Genomic DNA, 22059 nt, shown 5'->3' with positions numbered 1-22059 from the left:
AAGTCTTCAAGTTGTCTCTCCATCCAGTAGGAGTAAAAGGAAATCATAATCTTTGCTCTAATGAGAGTGCAAATTGATATCTAATATGAACTGGGGTAATGAATATGTTTGAAGGTAGAATGAGAAGCTCTTGTTACCCTAGGTGTCTGACCTCTTTGTCCAGGATAGTCAGCATCCCTTTTCCCCTTCCTCATTTTCTTACTCTGACCCTTTTTTGTTTGCCCATCTACCCAGGATCCTGTAAGCAGGAAGCACCTTAGAAGCCAGACCTGGGCAGGTAGCAGCAAGAATGGCTGCAATGACTTCAACATTACTGGTGGACATACAGGATGAGGTCACCTGCCCCATCTGCCTGGAACTCCTGACAGAACCCCTGAGCATAGACTGTGGCCACAGCTTTTGCCAAGCCTGCATTACGGAGAATAGCCAGGAAGCAGTGATCAGCCAAGAAGGGGAAAGCAGCTGTCCTGTGTGCCAGACCAGCTACCAGCTGAGGAACCTACGGCCTAATCGGCACCTGGCCAACATAGCGGAGAGGCTCAGGGAGGTGGTGTTGGGCTCAGGAAAACAGCTAACGGTGATTCTTTGTGCGCACCATAGAGAGAAGCTGCAGCTCTTCTGTAAGGAGGATGGGAAGCTCATTTGCTGGCTTTGTGAGCGGTCTCAGGAGCACCGTGGTCACCACACATTTCTCATGGAGGAGGTTGCCCAGGAATACCAGGTGAGAGCCCACACGGAAGGAAAGCAAGGAAGAACAGAGTTCTTGGCAGGAGATTTTAACTTCATCATCTAATCTAATTTCTTTGTAGTCCTCCCATGTAACTAAAGGAATGAACCTAGAAAATGCCACTTTGGCCAAAAGTAGAAACATTGCTTCTTTCTTATTGCTCAAGTTCAGCTCTTGAGCAGAGGATGCTGCTGGGGGCAAATAGAGGTCTTGATGGATTGAGTGTGGGAGAAATGTTGGCAATGAGAGAAAAAGACTTAAAGTATTTCATGGTCAGGTTCTTTCCCCAGGAGGCAAGAGAATCAGCCTGTTCCCATTGGTTTCCATCCTCTGGTTATAAAAGGTACTTTGGCCTTCTCTATTTTTCATGCCAGGGCAGCACAGTCTTCTTCTGTTGTCAGCATAATCTCTATCCCATTCATTCCATGTCTAGGCACTGAAACAATTTAACAGTGGACCCTGGTTGACTTGATGTGTTTCTTCCAGGAGAAGTTCCAGGAGTCTCTGAAGAGGCTGAGGCAAGAGCAGCAGGAAGCTGAAAAACTAAAAGCTGTTATCACAGAGAAGAGGACATACTGGAAGGTAAAAGAGATTATTCCTACAGGTGTCCTGGGACAGGAATCTGGGCATGGGAGTCAAGGGCAAGGAGACGTGGTCCTGTCTGTTCCCAGTTTGGCTAGAAGAGCTTGCCTTTGCCTCTTCCTTCACTGTAGCCCTTCCAAACCAGGGTATTGTTCTTGGTGCAGTGGGAGGAGAGAAGGAGAGTTAGCAAATGAACATATCAAAAGAGAACCCAGGTTTTTTAAGACAATCACATAGGAGTGGAACCATGGCCATTGGCAGCACCTAATTCTTGATTCTAGACTTTGTTCTACAGTTTCAAGCTCTGAAACTTGGAAAGGCAGATTAGGCATAGGCCAGTCATTCCTATCTCAATACTCAAACTTGGATGGGGAGGCTGCTTAAAATCTAAACCTCACCCAGGAATCCAAGTCTATATCTAGGAGGCCTAGATAAGGCTGCCTGGGGCTAATGTTCTGAGAAGAGTGGGAGGGAGAATAGAAGGAAGAGCAGGTTCTGTAGAAGCAGAGCTGAGCCTGACTCACCATCTCTTAGAGAGGAGGCCCTCAGATGAGTAGACTAGTAGCCTCTTTCTCTCCCCATGTCCCTGAAGAGTCAAATGGAACCTGAGAGACACAGGATCCAGACAGAGTTTAATCAGTTGAGAAGCATCCTGGACAAAGAGGAGCAGCGGCAACTGAAAAAGTTGGAGGAAGAACAGAGGAAGGGGCTGAGTATTATAGAAGAGGCTGAGGATGAGCTGGTCCACCAAAGCCAGGCACTGAGAGAGCTCATCTCAGATCTGGAGCGCCGGTGTCAGGGGTCCACAATGGAATTGCTGCAGGTGAGACTCACGAAGGAGCCCTCGATCTGGGAGGCAGGCCAAAAAGATGCTAACTTTCTTACCCCTCTGACATGAAACTATATCCTGTCGGGTCAAGAACAAAATTCCTTGAACCTTATAGTGCCTCTTCCCTATTAAGCTGTGCAGAAGTCATGGATAAAGCATAGGTAATTAAAAGTACAAATGCTAAGGGGATGTCTCACTTTTATTAAATAGTGGTCCACAAGTTCATTTGATACTGCGGAGAAGATCTATTGTATCCAGTGATATTGCATAACGGCATTAATCAATTTTGGCATTGTTGACGTTGTGGGCTAGAAAATTCTGTGCTGTGAGGGGCTACCCTGCATATTGTAGGATGTTTAGCAGCATCCCTGACCTCTACCCATTGGATGCTAGTAGCAACCACCCCCAGCTGTGACAGCCAAAAATCTCTTCAGACATTGCCACATGTCCCTTGGGGGGGCAACATCTCCCACCTCCTCACTGTTGAGAATCACTGGTCATTAGGCACTTGTTTTTTTTGTTTGTTTGTTTTGTTTCATTTTGTTTTTTATAAATTCTATTGGGGAATTTTGGGGAATAGTGTGTTTCTCCAGGGCCCATCAGCTCCAAGTCGTTGTCCTTCAATCTAGTTGTGGAGGGTGCAGCTCAGTCCAGTCACCGTTTTCAATCTTTAGTTCCAGGGGGCGCAGCCCACCATCCCATACGGGAATTGAACTGGCAACCTTGTTGATGAGAGCTCGCGCTCTAACCAACTGAGCCACCTGGCTGCCCTGCCATTAGGCACTTGTCTTGATGCTGTGTTGGGATTTGTCAGGTACTTACACCAGCTTAGTCATGGGCAAACATATACCAAGTTCAAGTACTTCGAGATTCTGTAATCACCAGCCCTTCTTTGCTTTCACTGTCTTCTCTAGGGCAGAATCATTTAACATGTAACAGAAGTTTGAACTGGTCTTTTAAGACAAAAAGAAGCCTAGGCTTCAGTCTGTGTGTGAGTGTATAAGTTGGGAGAGTGCAAGGTGTGGCCAAGCAGCAGCCTAACCGTCTGTTTCCTTGTATTTGCCCCCAGTGAAAGGAGAGTCTGTGAGACGGACCCTTTAAGGGACTTTGCTACACCTTTGTGTTTGCACCTTATGTCTCCCTGTTTGGCCCCAAAAAGATGGCTGGTCAGCCAATAATGAGTAAGATTCCCCATGGGGGGGACAACTCAAGCCAGGCACAGTCAAGTGGGGACCAACAGGAGAACCCACGTGGTTCATAGAGGTGGGCACAGCCCCCCACCTTCCCCAAGCCAAAAAAAGCCTCTGCCTCAGTGGCTGCATTCCTTCCCAAAACCTGCAGGGGAAGAGATTCAATGATGTGCTCTCCATCTATTCATATGTATATAGGTTTTGTCCCTTGGGGAAGTACAAACATCCTGAGACTTAAGATTCTGCTGCCTGCAGGCAAGGGTGATTGGCTTGAATCAGTTTTCTATTATAGTGTATGGAATTCACAGATCCTGAGATTGACAAACTTTATCTCCTTTGCTTCCCCACCTAACTAATAAAAGCTTAAGCGTAGGCCGATTAGGCTCCACAGCCCAGACCTTGAGGCTGCCAGTCCCTTGGCCCTCTCACTTAAACTCTATTCGTGGCTACTGTCTTTTCTTAACCCTTTGCTGCCCTCCTTGCTCCCCACAACCCTTAAATCTGGAGGGATTTGATGCAGGGGCTTAAACTTTGTTGGTAGAAGTTGAAATCTTTGAAGGCTGTTTTTTACATAGAGTGAATACTGTGACACGAACTTGAGACAGAAGGTACCTTGTGACATTCTGGAACTTTCAGGCTGTTCTGCATTTTTTTCTTTGCCTTCTTGCTTTCCTCTTGCTCTCACTTTGCTGCTGGAACAATCATTTCTTTGCTTACTCTTGGGCCCTAGTACTGGGGTCTAAGGACAGTTACCTCCTACCTGTTGGAGCTTTTCCTCATTTACTGCTTCTGGTTTCACATCTTCATTTTATTCTTCTTGACCTTTTTTGTCTTTGATGTTGGGTTACTCTTAATGATTCCCCCTCCTTGTTCTAGCCCCTCCACCGACTCCTCAAACTAACCATTATTCCATAAGTGCAAAGGGATCATTTATTTATATTAATAGTCCAGACACCTGTCTTGACTCTCACACCCATTAGTATGACTGCCCAATGGACATTTTTAACTTGAATGTTTTCTCAGTGAATCTTCCTTCTCTTTTCCATACCTGTTTAACATTGTTGCCCATTAAGATTTCATAACTGGATATAAGCCTGCATCTTTGAAGTTGCAAAATGTGAACCCTGAGAATAAAGCTAACATAGGAGAAATAGCCATGTGGTGGCATGCTTATTGGGTCATTTGAGTTCCTCAGTACAACCATGCCTTAAAATTGATGTAATCCCAAATACTTAGTGTCAGTTGACACATCCACCTGCTCTATCACTTTCATATTTGAGCCAGTTTGAGTGTTTCTGAACCACAAATAGCCCCAATACAGAAAAAAATAGTTATTCTATATTATATAGATCAAACCATCAGCCTTTTCTTCATTCATTGAGGAGTACAGAGCAGAAGTTAGAGAGACCAAATAGACCATGAGGCAATTCTATTCAAATGGAGCAGACAGTGGCAGGGATGGTAGTAAAGAGCACGCGGGTAAAAGAAGTTAAGGATGTGAAATGGTCTAAGTGGGACATCAGCGTGAATATCAGGTAGTTTTTAGGACAGTACTTTGTCTTAATTTGCTGACTGTGTGGATGCTGGTATCGTTGAGGAATATGGAAGATAGCAGCAGACCTAATGATTGCAAGAAAAGTAAGTTTTCTTTTAAACCTCTTGAGCTTGTGGTGCCCATGGCTCATTTGCTGAGGAATATAAAAGAGATCTGAGCAGAAGTACAGATTTGAGAATCTTTAACGTGTGTGTGTGTTGAAATCAAGAAAAATAGATGAAGTCAGCAAAGGGAGAGTAGAGGATTAGAGGAGGTGAGGTTTGGGAAACAGTCACATTTATGACCGCTGTGTCCTCAACAACCAGAATGTAAGTATTTCGAGGACAGAAATTATGACTTAATCATGTGAGGTTCTCTAGATCCAGGCACAATGCCTGGTAAATAATAGATGATGTACATATATGACATTATACACACACACAAAGAGTTGTAAAAATAAAGGTTCTAATGAATGAATTGAATCATTTCCTAACATCCCTACATGGGGACTAGGAGCTGTCTGCTCTGAGTTCTTATCTCTATTATGTGGACTCCATATTGGGACTATCTTTATTCCTGTCATGTCACTGGGTTGTAGGGATGGGATGAGGAACGTGGATGAGGCTGTATTAGAGGGCACAGTCTATTACTCCTTGATTTAACCTGTTTCTTTCCTCCCTAGGATGTGAGTGATGTCACAGAAAGGTATGTGCAGGAGAACATGAGATGGTTCCTTTGGACTGACAAAAGATTCCTATACCCATAGGGTTATATTGTAGTCAGTGGGAGAGGGAAACAAATCATAGGGTAGGGAAGATTTAGGACTGTAGTGTCTTAAGTTGCTCATCATAAGAATTTTGGGGTTTCCAAAAGTTAAGGGAATGGCCTGGTTTCTATGATAGGAGAATTGGGATGATGGGAGGTCACAAACTGGAGGCAGCAGTGTCCTTAAGAATAAAGGGTTGCAGTATCATTGACTTCCCTAGTACCCTGCGATAGAACTACTTTTCCTCTTTACCTGCTTCCAGCCCTGAAACCAGTAGTTTTTAGCTGCCTCAAAACAGGCAGGGCTTTGCTTTGCCCACGTATCTGATCAGAGGGAAATTTCCCATCTGCCTTGTTTCCCAAGGTCCTGGAATCAGCTCTTGAGACAGATGCTGTAAATTTCCTTTTCTACCTTGGCTTTGGAATAGTCCGTGCCTTGCTACCTAGTTCTCCTCACATTTCCATTTTTTTCAGTTCCAATAAAAATATAGACCTGAGCTCTTGAGAAGAGTGGTTTTGGCCCTGGATCAAAACAGGGTCTCCTCTCTATCACACACTCTAGAATCTCACCCATGAAGGTGATATCTAATGTTGCTCCCACACCAGGTACCTTAGAGCTCTTCACAGACACATGAAATATGGAGCCTATTGTCCCTTCTGAAGTCTGCACTGTCAGTTTAGAGGTGAGGACATCTCCTTTCTCCAACTGGTATAATATTCCCAACACTGAATCCTAAGATGTTGCTCTGAAGACTTTTCTCTTTAGGCCTCTGGGAGACTCTAAGGCCTAAACTCAAAGACTCTTGAGAGAGGAGGCCTTCGCTTGATGCTCCCAAAGTCCCACCAACAGGTTCTCGGTGTTCTGCCTGTCAGCACAGACTTCTCCAGCCCCTCGTACACCCTCTAAGATGGCACTGACATTTTAAATAGTTTGGGGGTTTTTGTCTTGTATTGTTTTTTGAGGCAGCAAAGTATTTCCCAGCAATTATTTTATTGCATTCTATACAACCTCTAAGATATATGTAGAGAAGAGAAAATTACTGCATTTTACAGAAACAATAACCAAAAATGAGGCTTTGAGGGGTTAAATCTTTGATCAAAGTTTACACAGATGGTGAGAAGCTAGTTTCTAGTTAGGTCTTCTGGCTTCAGTGTTGGGGCTTTTCGCAGAATGGTGCCGATTTTCTTCAGGGAAGAGTGTTGAAGTTCACCCATGAATCTGGGAGATGTAAGACAGCAGTGTTGGAGGAACCCGAGGTCAGTAGTGTAAGAAATTCATAACGTCTGTTCTCTAGGAGTGAGTTCTGGACCCTGAAGAGGCCACAATCTCTTCCTACCAAGCTGAAGAGTGTGTTTCGAGCTCCAGATCTGAAAAAGATGCTGCGAGTGTTCAGAGGTGAGGAGACTGAAGGAACAGATTTTGGATGTGAGGTTATTGTAGTAGTAAGAAATAAATAGAATAGAGGGTAGCGTTGGTATTTGAGAATAGTGGTGAAGAAAAGGTCAGAGAGGGAGGGACATAATGTGTGAAGAGATGCAATTCATATTTAAGGGGGAGTGAAATGGCCAGCATACATCCATCCTCATAATTCCCTGCCACACTCCCTCAGTTAGTCACACCTGAGACTGTTGTTTCTCTACAGTAAGATTGACTCTTTATCATTACAGGGCTGACGGATGTCCAAAGCTACTGGGGTAAGTAGAAACCATGGCCTTTTAAGCTAACGTGCTCTGACCCTTTTTCACATGTTTCCCCCTCCCCACCCCCAACAGACCCCCACACACTCTCAGGTAAGATGTGATAATTCTACCCATCTTCCCATCACATAGTTCCAGTTCCTCCCACCCACTTCCTGTGTTTCCTCTTCTCAGTGTCATAAGATCCACGCACCCATCCTCATCTGCTGATGTTGTACCTTTTCCCACAGTGGACGTGACTCTGAATCCACAAACAGCTAATTTAAATCTTGTCCTGTCTAAAAACCGGAGACAGGTGAGATTTGTAGGCTCCAAGCTGTCCGGGTCTCATCTGGAAGAGCATTATGACTGTGGTATCCTGGGCTCTCAGCACTTCTCCTCAGGAAAACATTACTGGGAGGTAGATGTGGCCAAGAAGACCGACTGGATCCTGGGGGTGTGCAGTAATGCAGTGGGACCTCCATTCTCTTTCAACAAGTGTGCAAACACTCGAAATGTTTACTCCAGATATCAACCTCAAAGTGGGTACTGGGTAATAGGGTTACATCATAAACATGAATATAGAGCCTATGAGGACTCTTCCAGTTCCCTGCTCCTCTCCATGACAGTGCCTCCTCGCCGTGTTGGGGTTTTCTTAGACTATGAGGCCGGCACTGTCTCCTTTTTTAATGTCACAAACCATGGCTTTCCCATCTACACCTTCACTAAATACTACTTTCCTACCACTCTTTGTCCATATTTTAATCCTTGCAACTGTGTAGTCCCGATGACCTTGCGTCGCCCAAGCGCTTAAACATTGTGCTGTCCCCACCCACATCTGAGCAGTACCCTCTGAGGCTCATCTGCATGCTCAGTCTCCTTCCTGACCTATTTTCTGCTTCTCACTCCTTTTCTTTTGAACATTTACTCAGTGCTAGAATCATCCAGTGGTGACAATGAACATCCTTGATTAAGTAATTTCAGATCTCATGACGGGTGGTGGGTGTCTTTCAACATTTTACCATCAAGCATGGTATTTAATGGAGATTTTTTTTTTCAATGCATGAGATCATATTGAGGAAGTTCTCTTCTAATTTGCTGTAAGTTTTTGTACTGAATGGAAAATTGAATTTCAACTGATAATATCTATGTAATTACTGAAATAATCATGTGTAATTTTTATTCTGTTATTAGAGTACATTGATTTGTTTTAACTTTTAAATCTAACAAGTTTCCTGAAATAAGTCACTATTATTCCTCATATACAATACTGGATTGGTTTAGGTTTTGTTTCTATCTGTTTATGAAAGAAATTGATCTGTAATTTCACATTCTTGTCACATTATCAGGTTTTATAAAATGCAATAAATAAGCAAAGAAATTGCTGCATTTTTGTGGAAGTGTATATAGGATTGAGTGCTAAAAACCATTATAATGTTAATTTGGGTGGCTTTAAAGTCAAATTAAAGAAAGAGATTCTAACTTCAGTTTTCACTACAACCTTCATGGATCTTAAAAATTTAAGTATAGTAATGGAAAAATGAAAATATCTTCCAAAGGCATTGAAGTTAAAATGGGGGAGAGAGGGAAGTGATCGACCCAATACAGATTTTTTTTTTTTAGGAAGAGAATGATTTCTTTTAGTTTCTCCACATCCCCTTTCCTTTATGGTCAAACATGAACAGCTAGTGAGTGAGCAGCTGTGGCTTTGGTAGAGAAGTGCTGTGTGCTTTTTGAGCCAACCATAAAAGAAATTATGAAGCGGATATGAGGGGGAAACAAATATCAAGCACTTGACTAGAGTTGGCTGTCTAATATCGTAGCCAAGAGCCACCAGGGGGCTACTGAGCAATTCACATGTTACTAGTCTGAATTGAGATGTGCTGTAAATACAAAATACATACCAAATTTTGAACACTTAGTACAAAAACCAATGTTAAATATCTTAGTAATAACTTTTATATTGTAAAGTGCAATGATAATATTTTGGAAATATTGTATTAAATAGAATAACATATTAACTTTACCTGTTTCATTTTAATTTTTGATGTAGATACTAGAAAATTTAAAATTACATATGTGGCTCACATTACATTTCTGTTGAACAGCTCTTCCTGTAATGCAATTTCTATCCCTAAGGGGGCCCTAGTATAAGACAGATACGTTCATCTCTACATGGACCCCCTACCCCTCTGAGTAATTTTTATAGAAGGTAATAGTGATGAGAAGAGGATCTGAGTATATCCAGAAATTTATAATTTGGAAGATCATAGAAAGGGGTCATGGCCAGAGAATATGATTCTACCTCTTCTGGTCCATCTTTAGCCCAAATGTCTATTGGACATTTGAAGTTCCTTCATGGTTTGAGGAAATACTAGTTTATCATCAAGGCTCAGCTGTGAGACCTGTGGTGAGATGTGCAGGTTACAGTAAAAGACCAGTCCTGGTTTGCTCTAGGGTAGGGTCTCATTTGGCAAGTCAAATTTCTGGGAGACCAAATGTACCTTCTTCATCCTGATTTGGACTTCAAATGGAAGAAGTATGGAAGGAGAGAGAGCAAAAAGCTGGTAGAAGTTGGAGAATGAGAGATGATGCTAGAAGAATATATGAGTAATTTAATTGCTCCTTTTCCACTTATTTTCTCATGTAGGAAGTTCTAGGCTAAAGGAGTAAGCCCAGCTGTCCTCTCCATATGGAGTTATCCAGTGAATGACCTTGGATAATAGGGAAATCAAAGTGCTTGCTGGGATTCTGTATGTGAGATGTGGGGAGAATTATTGGGATGCATGGAATGGGTTTGCAGCCTTGGCTTTTTCCGGGGGGTCTGGGCAGAGGCCTACTGGCCTTGACATTTTTAGTGTGATCAGTAGACTAAATTGCTAGGAAGAATCAAAAACATAATGGATGAAATAATAAAGAACATTTTGATGTAAAAATCTAACATGAGTATTAACAGGCGTAAGTGGGTGACAGTTCCATGTGGGATTCATGAACCAGGCTTTCTTCCATCTGCTCTACCATCCCCTAGGACAGTATTGTCATCAACATCAGGACAGCAGAAGGTTAAAGAAAACTGGGGAGAGTTTATTTCTTAAATCCTTAGTTTATATATAGGATTCATAATTTCTGCTCATTTTCTGTTGCTGAGAATAGCCATGTGGCCCCACCTAACTACAAGGAAGATTGTAAAAATGTCTACCTACATGTAATTATGTACAGTCAAATTTTCAAGGGAAGGAAAATTCAGGTTTTCGTGGAGACCTAGTGGTCTGTGACACAGGACATTCAAAGGAGTGCCTGGAACCTGAAGCGACTCCTCTTCTGTAATGATTACAAAAGACCCAGAATCTTGGTTTTTTTCTGAGGTAATATTTATTCCATCCTGTAGCCTGAAGTTCATAAGGAAAAGATGGGAAGGGTAATGCTGTTCCCAGAGTTTTAGGCAAGTGGTATCGTTATCCTAACATTTCTCAGCAGTCTGCTTGCTAGAGCTGGCATTTGCAGTTGATCCTAATTTAAAGAAAACTTTTTGGACAGGAGGGCTTTTAAAATATCTTTACTGTGATGTAACTGGCATACAGTAAGTTTTACATACTTAAATGTACAATTTGATAAATATTGACTTGTGAAACCATCAGCATCAAGACAAGATAGATATCCATCCTCTTCAAAAGTTTCCTCCTGCCCCTTGGTAATCCCTTTTGTCTCTGCCCACTTCACCCCCATCACCTCGCAACCACTGTTCTGCTTTTTCTCTTTATCATTTGCGTTTTCTTGAGTTTTATATAAATGGAATCATTCAATATTATTGTCTGGTTTCTTTCATTCTCTAGATTGTTGTTTATCAAGAGCCTACTTCTTTTTTATTGCCAGATAGTATTTCATTGTATCAGTGGATGATTCATTATAGCAATAGAATTATATTGTATGTAATAACTTATCCATTCACCTATTGATGCAAATTTGGATTGTTTCCAGTTTTGGGCTTCTACAAAAACTGGGAATATGGCTGTTATGAATATTTTTCGTAAAGCTCTTCCGATAAGCATAATTTCATTTCTTGGATAAATACCTAGCAGTAAAATAGCTATATTAGACATATGGGCAATTATTTTGAAGATGCCAAACTATTTTCTAAAGTAGTACCATTTTACACCTGACTTCAGTTGCTCTACATCCTTGCTGTAATGTGGCTCAGTTTGTCTTTAATTTTAAACATTCCAATAGACGTGTACTGAGGTATCTCATTGTGGCTGTAATTTGCATTTCTCTAACTCCTAAGGATACTGAGCATCTTTGTGTGTGTTTGAGATCAACAACATGTCTATGGTGAAGGGTCTCTTCAAATTGTTTGCTCATTTTCTTTTTAACTGGATAGCTTATTTTCTTGTTACTGAGTTTTAAGTATTTTTTATACATTTTTGATACAAGTCTCTTATTATATAACTGATTTGTAAATATCTTCTCCCAGGATGTAGCTTGCCTTTTCATTCCCTTAACAGTTTTTCAAAGAGCAGATGTTCTTAATTTTGATGACGTCCAGTTTAGCAAGTTTTTCTTCTATAGATTGTGCTTTTGATGCTTTATCTAAAACTCTTGTACATTTTTGTCATATTTGTCCCTGCTTCATATGCTGATGCTATTGTAAATCATTTTGTCAATTTCCAGTTATTCATTGCAATTTTATAAAAACACTTTTAAATTTGTTTATTGATCTTATATCCTAAAATCATGCTAAACTCATTTATTAGTTTTAGTTGTTTTTATAGCTTTCATAGGATTTTCTACAAAGATGATTATGTCACCTGTCTCCACTGAGATGATCATATTTTCCTTTTGTTGTCTGTTAATATGATGCATTATAGTATCTGATTTTCAAATTTTAAACCAATCTTGCATCCATGGGATAAGTGCCACTTAGTCATAATGCATTATTCTTTCTATATATTGAATTTAATTGCTAAAGTTTTCTTAACTATTTTTCCATCTATTTTCATGAGAAATAGTTTAGTTGTTTTCTGTTTATTTGTTTATAATGTCTTTGATTTTGGTGTCAGAATAATGCTGGTCTTGTAGAATGAGTTGTTCAGTATTCTCGCCTCTTCAATTTTATGGAAGCATTTACATCGATTTGGCATTATTTCCTCCTGAGAGTTCGGAAGAATTCCCCAATGAAGCCATCTGGACTTGACGTTTTATTGTGGGAAGGTTTTTAACGCATAATTCAATTTCTTTAATAGATATCAGGCTCTTCAAGTTATCTGTTTTTGATTTTGGTAGCTTGTACCTTTTGAATGAATTTTTCTATTTCATGTAAGTCAGATGTCAGCAAACTTTTTCTGTAAAGGACCAGGTAGTAAATATTTTAGGCTTTGTGGGCTATATAGTCTTTCTGTTGCAACTAGCCATTGTGTTGTGAAAGCAATCATAGACAAAAAGGAAACACGAGTGTGACTTTGTTTCAGTAAAATCTGATTTACAAAAATAAGTGACAAACCAGATTGGGCATGCATGGCATAGTTTGCCAAACCCTTAAGTTATCTAATTTATTAGCATAAAATTATTTATAATGTTTATTACTCTTTTAGTATCTGTAGATTTGTAATGATGTCATCTTTCTCATTCTTGATATTGGTAATTTGTACGTTTTCTCTTTTTTTCTTAGTCTGGCTAGAGGATTATTAATTTAATTAACGATCCTCTTAAAGAATCTGCTTTTGGTTTTATTGATATTCTCAATTGTTTTTATTTGCTATTTCACTGTCTGCTCTTTATTATTTTCTTTTCTTCGCTTACTTTGTGCTTCACTTGCTCATCTTGTAATTTCTTTTTCTATATGATGGAAGATGAGGTCATTGATTTCAAGTCTTCTTTTCTAATACCAGAAAAGAAGGTCTTCTAACACCAGAGCTATACATTTCATTGTACGGCTTTAACTCTATCTCACACATTTGATATGTTTTCATTTTCATTCATTTCAAGATACTTTCTAATTCCCCTTTTGATTTCTTCTTTGACCATTAGATGATTTGGGGACTATCTATATATGTTATTAATTTCTAATTTAATTTTGTTATGATTCCAGTAGATACTTTATGTACCTTGAATCTTTGTTAAGATTACTGAGACGAGTTTTGTGGTTCAGCATATGGTCTATATTGGTAAATGTTTCATGTAAATTTGAAAACAAGGTGTATTCTGTTGTTCTGGGTTGCAGTGATCAACAAATATCATGTTGGTTGATGATATTGTTGGTTGATGATATCCTTGTTGATTTTCTGTCTACTTGTTTTATCAATTACTTTGTCTCTGGGTTGTGGCTTTCACAAGTGTCTCTCAGCTCACCTCCCCTTAGATGAGTTAAAAAGGATAGAGGTTGTTGGAGTTGAGTAAAAGTCTTCCCTAGTTGAACCAAGGCTCTGGAAAAGTCTTTTCCAATGGAGAGGAGGCATTTGTTATGGGGAATGCTCTGGGCATATTTCAAAATGTGTCTTTTATCCTCCCTCTGCCAGAGGAAAAAAAGGATTGATTTTCTTGGCTCCTCACTAAGGGAAACTGATTTGGGTTTCTGAAGGAAATTCCAAGAATATGTGGTGGTCCCTTAAGGCTGCTTCTCCCAGGAATTTCTCACTCTAAAGTTAGTCCATGCTTAGCCTCCAGCAATTCTTCAAAATTACCGTTTTTAATGCTCCTACCTATTTATGGCTCCTGCAACTTTTTCTCCAGGTAAGTAGATGTAGGTCGTTGTTCTCTGTATTTACTCAGCGATCAGATTTTAGGGTAGAGATTTGTCCTGTGCCCTTAACTCTGATGGGTCCAAGAAAATTCATTGATGTTGTGGGGGTCCAGTGGGAATCTCCCTAGAAGGGGCCACCCTGGTTTGCAGTTTATTTGGAGCTGAAAAATAATTGAAGTTCAACAAACTCAGGAAGAGGTGTTTTTTTTACCTCCCCTTTGCCTACCTAAAGAGATTCAGATCGAAAAACCTGCTTCAGGAAAGGAACCTTAGCATATTCATTTTAGGACAATGAATTAAATGTGGCAGAGGGTGGGGATCCAAGCAAAAATCTGTTCCCTAGATTCCTCTTTATGTCCCATTGTTTGTGGGTGGTCTGCAAGAATTTGCCAAATGTTTGCTCTTTCTCGTCCACCTGTGAATTGCCTACTTCCCCCTTCTTATTCTAAAATTATATATATATATAATTGTATAAAATTATATATATATATATATATATATATATATATATAATTTTGCCTCACTATCTTTGGAATTTTCATGCTTATATGAATTCTCCCTGCACACATATTAACATTTTATTTTCTCCTGTTCTTCTGCTGTATGTCTTTTTTGAATTTTTTGGCCAGCCAGAAGAACTAAGGGGGTAAGGGCAATATTTCCTCAGTGCTGACAATGTTTAGTTTGTTCAGCTTTTTTCTTGTAAGGAAGTAATGATTTTCAGGTTCTTTACATGTTGAAACTAAAACTGGAATTCTCTGATATTCTTTTTTTAGTTCTGCAGAAATTCTCTTTCACCAGAAACACTTTTCTCTATTTGCCTAGCTAAGTCTCTATTTTTCAATCTGGTTGCTTGTCCGACAACTTAGGATACAATGATAGAGAAAGACTGAGCAGTACTGGGAGGGGCTTCCTCAGCAATAGTGCAGGTCAGCCCCACTCTTTCCAGTCATGAAAAAACTAAGGCCTGTTCTTTGTCTCCAGTGAGATAGAAGGTCAAACAGTGCTGCAATACTTGGTGATATCCTCAGCTCTTATGGCATTTTCATTGCCAACTATCCCTTACCTACTTCTGAATTAAGATAAATAGAATTAATGAACTGCTTGATGAAGCATTTTCTGCTCTGGTCCCTTTGCCATGAATTTTTTATTCCTCCATCTCCAGGTAACCTTTGATGGGGGGGAGGGATTTCAAATCAGACACATCTAGTCTCTCTGTATGTTGACACACCCACCCCCATCTCCAGCACTGATCCATGGAAATGAAATCAATTTCTAACAATTTCCCTTTGACTCATGCATACTGGTCACCCCATTGCTACAATGAGGCTCTGGCTCACTAATGTTAAAAAGCAAAATTCGACCAAGTAAATTTGAAGATCTAATTGGTTTTATTAAGCAATTCAAGAATTGGGCAGCATCCCACCTATCTACTAGAAGGGCACTCCAAAGTGTTGGGAAAATGGAAAGTTTTTATAGAAAGGAAGGTAGGGCAAGGGAGCTACTTTAAAGAAAAGAAAGGATTATTTTGGGGCCTAGACACCTTTTATTTGGGGGAAGAGAACAAAGGTGTTTTGTTTGTTTGTTTGTTTGTTCTGTTTTATTTTTTATCAATGCAGATTGCCTCTAATTTCTATGGGGGATGGAGAGGGCCCACATGACAGATTACTTTAGTGGTGCTTGACCAGGAAATTTCATACTGGTTGATTAAGATTATGTTTCTGGGAGAGGTTGAAACTGCAGTTAGATCACCTCCATGGACAATGAGCAGGCAGCCATCACCCAACAGTGACCCGGAGTGTCTCAGCCCTGGGAATCAGATCCTCATTAGAATAATCAAGGATCTGCACTCATTTGTATGAAATTCTTGTGATCTTTCATTTTCCTGAGGACAATTGATACTGACTCCAACCCCACATCTACTTTTTCTTATTTTCATCTGAGTATCCTAAATTCTTCTCCCTTCACAGTGTCTGACCTAATAAGCTATGCACCGTCCTCATTCATGTGATTCTCATCTAGTCTCCCTAGAGTGGGAAGAGGGGAGTTATTTTTTTTCTTAACATTGCTTTGCCATTGAGACCCTATAGGTACAGTTCTGTATCCTGAGTTTTAAGTTTTCTTGAAAATACTGGAGACAATAACAAAGCCCATATTATCTTCAACTTATGGGGGGTAACATCTCATAGTTGATAAATAAATATTAATTATTCTACCAACACACAGTTATTCCAAGTGGTCATGTTTAACAAACTCATACAATTCTAGAATATTTGTATTTAATGTGGGATAGGAGTACATTTTTGTTGTTGAACGTCTTTGGGGAAAGCTGAAGTAAACAGTGGATGCTTTATCGCTGGCATTTGTGGCCCTCTTGTTCTTGGAGGCCTCAGATTTTACTCTTCTTCGTTCAGTAAATGTGCCACTTGGCACTGCTGAGTACAAAATGTTCAGAAGGTCTCCTTCCCCTGGCTGCATCCAGGAAGCTTGAGCTCTGAAAGTTCACACTGTGCTGTGCTCTCTGGCCCTGTCAGCATGCTCCTGCTCTCAGCTTGCCTGGCCCTTCCAAGTGATTCACTCTCAAACTACCACTGGCTGGGGTCACCAGGAGGAGGCCACTGCAGCATCATCTGGTCTTTTCTAAAGCTGGGCCAAGGATTTCAGTTTGGGGGAATTATCCCAGCTCCTTTCTGTCTCCTGGTTGCTGTCTTCTCTTACACACAGAAACTTGTTTTTCGAAAAGAATATAATAGAGAGGTTAGTTAGTATGTTGCTTGGTAGACAGGGGGGTCACTGGTTGAATAAACAAAAAGCAGCCATATTCTGAAACTCCAGGTCCTGGAATGTCTCTTCTCCAGGACAAAGATATGAGACTGCGCCTGAGGTTAATAAATTATCTCAAATCCCTTCTGGCCGGACAAAGGAACAGATCTGATAGATAGGAATGGGTCATTTCCTTAATCCCTTCAGGATGGGCAAACAGGACAAACCTGATAGATGAATTCAATTAGTCTCCAGCCCCGTTCCCCAAACAGGCAAAGGAAGGTATAAAAGTTAAGAGCTTTTGCCTCAGTCCCTGGGCTTCCCAGTTTTAGGTACCCTCTCTTGCTCAGGGGCTACAACCTCTTCTGCTCTAATAAACTATCTTCCTTTACAACTTTTTGCCTCTCCCTGGTCCGTGTGTCCATTCTTCAGCTTCACGAGACACGATCCTGGCCCACACCCAGAAACTGCCGGCAGATCCAATATCATTTACATCATTTGGGGACTCACAGGAAAATATTCCTACTTCAATAGCATATACAATATACCAAAATAAATTGCAGCAGAGGAGAAAGTGGTCATTTTATGCAAACAAGGCAAATGGTAGCAAAAACAACTACAAAAACAATGAAAAGTGGTTCATTACAAATAATTTAAATGTTCTAAAAAATTGCACAGTTCTATGCTAATAAGCTTTAGAATGTCTAAAGTTCTGAAAATAAAATAATATTCAAAAAACAACCAAAACTTCATAATACAATAAAAATTAAAAGATATACAAAATTATCTTCCATTACCTTAGCGACTTACACATACTGATACTTGTAGAGACCCAGGCTTCGGAGTCATTTCTGCAAGAGGCTCACTGAGAAGAGAACCCCACTGGGCCCTGCTCTGGGAGGGTGTGGGGGCTATAGAGAGATAATGGGAACAAAGCCAGCAGGATCTGGAAAAGCTTCCACTTTACTCTTGCCTGATACTCTTGCCTGATATCTATGTAGTGGTCGCCATGTTCCTCCAGATAATTCCCAGTTCTCTCTCTGCCTGCATAAACGATGATCAATGATGTGACCCTTGCCCACCTATTGTGGCCTCTCCTGTTTACCTAGAGCTCCCAGTACAATCCCATGGAATCATTCGTAGATTCCTGAATACACCAAACTTATTTATTCTGCTATCTAAGCCATTACTGCTTCCAAGAAGCACAGCTCAGCTGAGAGGGATGTTCTGGAGGAAATCTTGATACCCTAACTTCAGTTTCCAAAAGTGGCCATTTTTTTCTACTTTGAACATATTACATTTTGGTAAAGGGTTGGACTGGATAACTGTTATGGGAGCTATCCTGTGCACTGTATTAGGTTGGTGCAAAAGTAACTGCGGTTTAAAAGGTTAAAAAATAACTGCAAAACCGCAACGTTTGCACCAACCTAATATTGTAAAATGGTTATCCGTATGCCTGGCCTCTGCCCACTAGATGGCAGAAGCATCCCCCTAGTTAAGACAATTGTCAGACTTTGCCAAATGTCCCCTGGGGCAAATCTTCCCTCCCCACCCCACTTTTCTAGAACCACTGGGTTAAAGCATTTCCGTCGCTGCAGTGACCCTAAAGGACCGCCGCCCATTTGGCCCTGAAGCTCCTTCCCCTTTCTTTTTCCTGCCAGCCCCAAGAATTTCACTTTCACTTCTCAGCCAGCTGCTCTGGAGGACCTACGTACTTCGTACAGACCAAGCCCGCTGGAGAGTGAAGCCTGAGTACGCCTGCCCCGGCTTTTCCTCACCACTTAAACCAGGAGTCAAGACATCTCCAATGAGGTCTGAAGGTGTGTGCGGAGGTTTATTGGGGGGGTGGGGAAGAGGACAGAGGGTGGAAGACTCCGGAAGGAAAGTACTAGATGAAGTTAGGTGAGTTTAGTTTGTGACTCAGACATGCGCTGAGGGGACGAAAAGCCAGCTTACAGGCTTCCTGCTCTGAGGGCAGACAGATGGCAGCCTTGAGTCTGGAGAGGGAAGGCCTTGAAAGAAAAGAGTGTTGAAGAGGCGGAGGACCTTGTTTGTTTCCTGAAGGGGCCCTTATTTGTCCCGGCTAAGTTCACCCCCATCCTCTTCCTGTTCTGTAGCTTTGATTGTTTGCCTTGCTGAGGGGAACTGGAATTTCTCTCTCTCTCTCTCTCTCTCTCTCTCTCTCTCTCTCTCTCTCTCTCTCTCTCTCCTCTCTCTCTCTCTCTCTCTTTCAAAGAGATAATCAGAAAGTCTCTTCTCTGCCCAACTCCACTCCCTCAGAAGAAAAGCTAGTAAAAGAGGTCCCTGTTTTCCGAATGTGTGAAAGCCCAAGCACCCAGTATGGGGCATCAGGTAGAATGGAGCCTTGGGGGCGTGGCCAGGCGTAATATTGAAGCTGATTCGTTCACTCCCCTCCTGGCACCCGAGGGGCTGTCTGTTCCCTTACCGACCGAGCCTCAGCTGTTGGCCTGCCTGAAGACAGCAGGTTGGGTGATCTGACTGCTGCCTCTGAGGCTGCCTGTGTCCTCGGGAATCTACTTGCACTTCCCTGAATAAACCTGCTTACTCTTCAGCTGCCCATTGTCCTCAGTTGCCTTAGAGCTCTTAGACACACCTTTGCATCGATTGTTACCTCAATTGCTTGCTGTTTTTCTTTGTTCAGAGCTAATTAATAGGGGTTGATTATTGCTCAGAAGGAGCCCAAAGACTCAATGGTCTTGGCTAAGAAGTTTGCTCCATGAGTTGACATGTCACGTCCTAAGCTCATTTATGAGCAATTTGCACACTGATTGATATGTCACATACATTCCAACACCTGCCCATTCTGTCCTATACTCCCACTTTTCAGAAATCACTGTTGCTGCCTTCCTGGGAGTCTATGCCTTACTCCTGGAGAGGGTCTATTACTGGCCACATGTTGATTGTCTCCCCAGTGTCAAGAACTTGGGCATTCGTGGGTTCGTTGCTCATGTGTGGGCTTCTGCCTCCTCTACACTCCTCTTTCTGTGGTGATTATGGTGGCAGCTGCTTTGACATCAGCTACTTGCAGCCCTACTCTGAACATGAGGTCTACAACCCCATGGTAGAAAGCATGTTCTATTCCTCTTTCCTCTGTAGGCTCTTGGTGTTTCTCAGCATTGGTTGGATACTGAATAGAATGAAAGATAACAGAGAACTTCACATCCATGGTAGGCTTATAGCTTCATTTGTAAGCAAAGGTGGACATTATCATATTATGTAAATTCCTGGTCTAGCCAGTCATCAGAGCCTGATCTAACCAATTGTTACTGCATCCAATGGCTAACAGTGTATGGACTTAAGACAATTTTTAGTATCTGTACAATTGGCTGGATTGTACCTTCCAAGCACATTTATGGAGCCCTTATTTTTCATCATGTTCACTTCATGGATCATTGGAGAAGTGGGCAGATTTCTAGGCCTAAATGTAACCCCATACAGCATTCATCATACTCCCACCCTTTCTTTTTAGAGCAAGGGGAATATTTATGGTTTGTTACATACTTCATATCTTTCACTATCAAACCTTTTCAACTGTATTAGTAACCTAGGCCTGTAACAAATTACCACAAACTAGATGGCTTAAAACGGCAGAAATTTATTCTCAAGTTCAGAAGGCCAAAAATCCGAAATCAAAGTGGTAGTACAGTTGGTTTCTCCCGCAGGCTCAAAGGGAGAATCTGTGCCATGTCTCCTAGATTTTGGTGGTTTCCAGCTATCCTTGGCATCTCTTGCCTTGTTGCTACATTATTCAAATCTCTGTTACCATTGTCAATTGGCTTTCTTCCCTATGTATCTGTGTGCCCTCTCCTCTTATAAGGACACTGGTCATTGGATTTAGAGCCCATCCTATTCTAGAATGACCTCACCTTAACTTGATTAGCTCTGCAAAGACCTTATAAGGTCACATTCACACAAATGAATGTATCTGTGTGGGGTACACAATTTCAGTCCATTAGAACAAATATCAACACATTAATATCTACTGAGATCATTTTCCCCCCCTTCACAGTTCCTTGTCCATATTGAGGCCAGGTTCTAAGAATCAGCATCACCATGCTGCCACTCTGATATGCCTTCCGACTGACCATCAGCAATAGTTTCAAGTTTGGCTTGCCATTCCTACTTATGTGACACCAGGATATAAACCAGCCAGGGGCACTTAGCCTGGCAGAGGCATATAGGATGAAAGACACAGCATGTTGACGTGACTGCCTCAGGTGAGCTCTCAATGAGGGTCCATACAATGATATAGGAGGTACTTTATCCCCCTCTTGACAGGTCATTTGTAAACAAGAGTCTGTCACTTTCATATCATTTAGGAAGTGTCACATTTCTAGTCTCTTTAGGCTCATGTAATACAAAAGACCTAGCAGCTCTCTGCACACCAGCATTCTAATACTTGTGGAAGATGCTATGTTCTCCATCAATTGGGCATTTATATACGTGGTTCCTTCTCCCTGAAATATTTTTCCTCTTTCTCATTCCGTTTTCCCTTCTCATCATTCAGCTTTCAGTTCAATCCTTATTTATTCAAGAAGGATATCTTTGCTATTCTCTTGTTTGGCAAATTATTTGACTTGCCAAAAATGTGTACCTATGTGTGGTAGTGTTTATGACACTTACCAGACCTCCAAAAGAGGACCCTGAGGACATTAACCCAATTCAATTTATTGAATAATCTATGTAAGTCATTTAATTCTATGTACACATTGAATAAAGGGAGTACTCTTATTTCTCAAAGATTTTTATATGAGGAATGAATAGGTCAAAGTCATTTATGAATTGCAACAGGTTATACAATTGTTAGTGATAAGATTACTTCCGTATTGTGGTCCTTCCTGTTTTTGTGGGTGTCTCTGGGGAGTGAATATGAGGGTATGGGAGAACTCTGTGAGGGACAGGTATATCAGAAAGTAAATACTTCATCACTGGAAACCATTTCTGTGGTCCCAAAGCTCACCTGTGGGAGAATAGCTAATTCATGGAAAGAAAAGACAAAATTCTATTTAAAAAAAAAACAAGAAAAGTCTAATCACCTATGGAGAAATCCTGTGTATTCTTGGCTCTAGGGATACAGCAGTGAATAAAAACAAAGTCCCTGATCTATATGTGGGTTACATTTTAGGAGTGGAATATTTAAAGATTTATATATTTAGGAGTGGGATATATATATATATATATATATGCACACACACACACACACACACACACCGTGTTTCCCCGAAAATAAGACCT

The 22059-nt window shown here is 41.0% G+C and overlaps 1 protein-coding gene across 1 annotated transcript in view; it reads left to right on the top strand.

Annotated features, from left to right (window-relative positions):
* Positions 1-289: 289 nt before the first annotated feature.
* Positions 290-22059, top strand: part of LOC308503405 (uncharacterized protein) — a gene marked incomplete at its 5' end in the record, with an annotated part of 31570 nt that continues 9800 nt past the window's right edge. The window contains 8 exons of the mRNA XM_081062707.1: positions 290-721; positions 1214-1309; positions 1902-2132; positions 5545-5567; positions 6923-7023; positions 7296-7322; positions 7556-8110; positions 18465-18623. Coding sequence (XP_080918833.1) covers positions 290-721; positions 1214-1309; positions 1902-2132; positions 5545-5567; positions 6923-7023; positions 7296-7322; positions 7556-8110; positions 18465-18623 — 1624 coding nt within the window. The remainder of the gene's footprint in view (positions 722-1213; positions 1310-1901; positions 2133-5544; positions 5568-6922; positions 7024-7295; positions 7323-7555; positions 8111-18464; positions 18624-22059) is intronic.

The sequence above is a fragment of the Rhinolophus hipposideros genome (assembly GCF_964194185.1).
Source record: "Rhinolophus hipposideros genome assembly, chromosome: 10".
NCBI classification, from domain to species: Eukaryota; Metazoa; Chordata; class Mammalia; order Chiroptera; family Rhinolophidae; genus Rhinolophus; species Rhinolophus hipposideros.
This window is presented reverse-complemented; position numbering and strand designations above follow the sequence as displayed.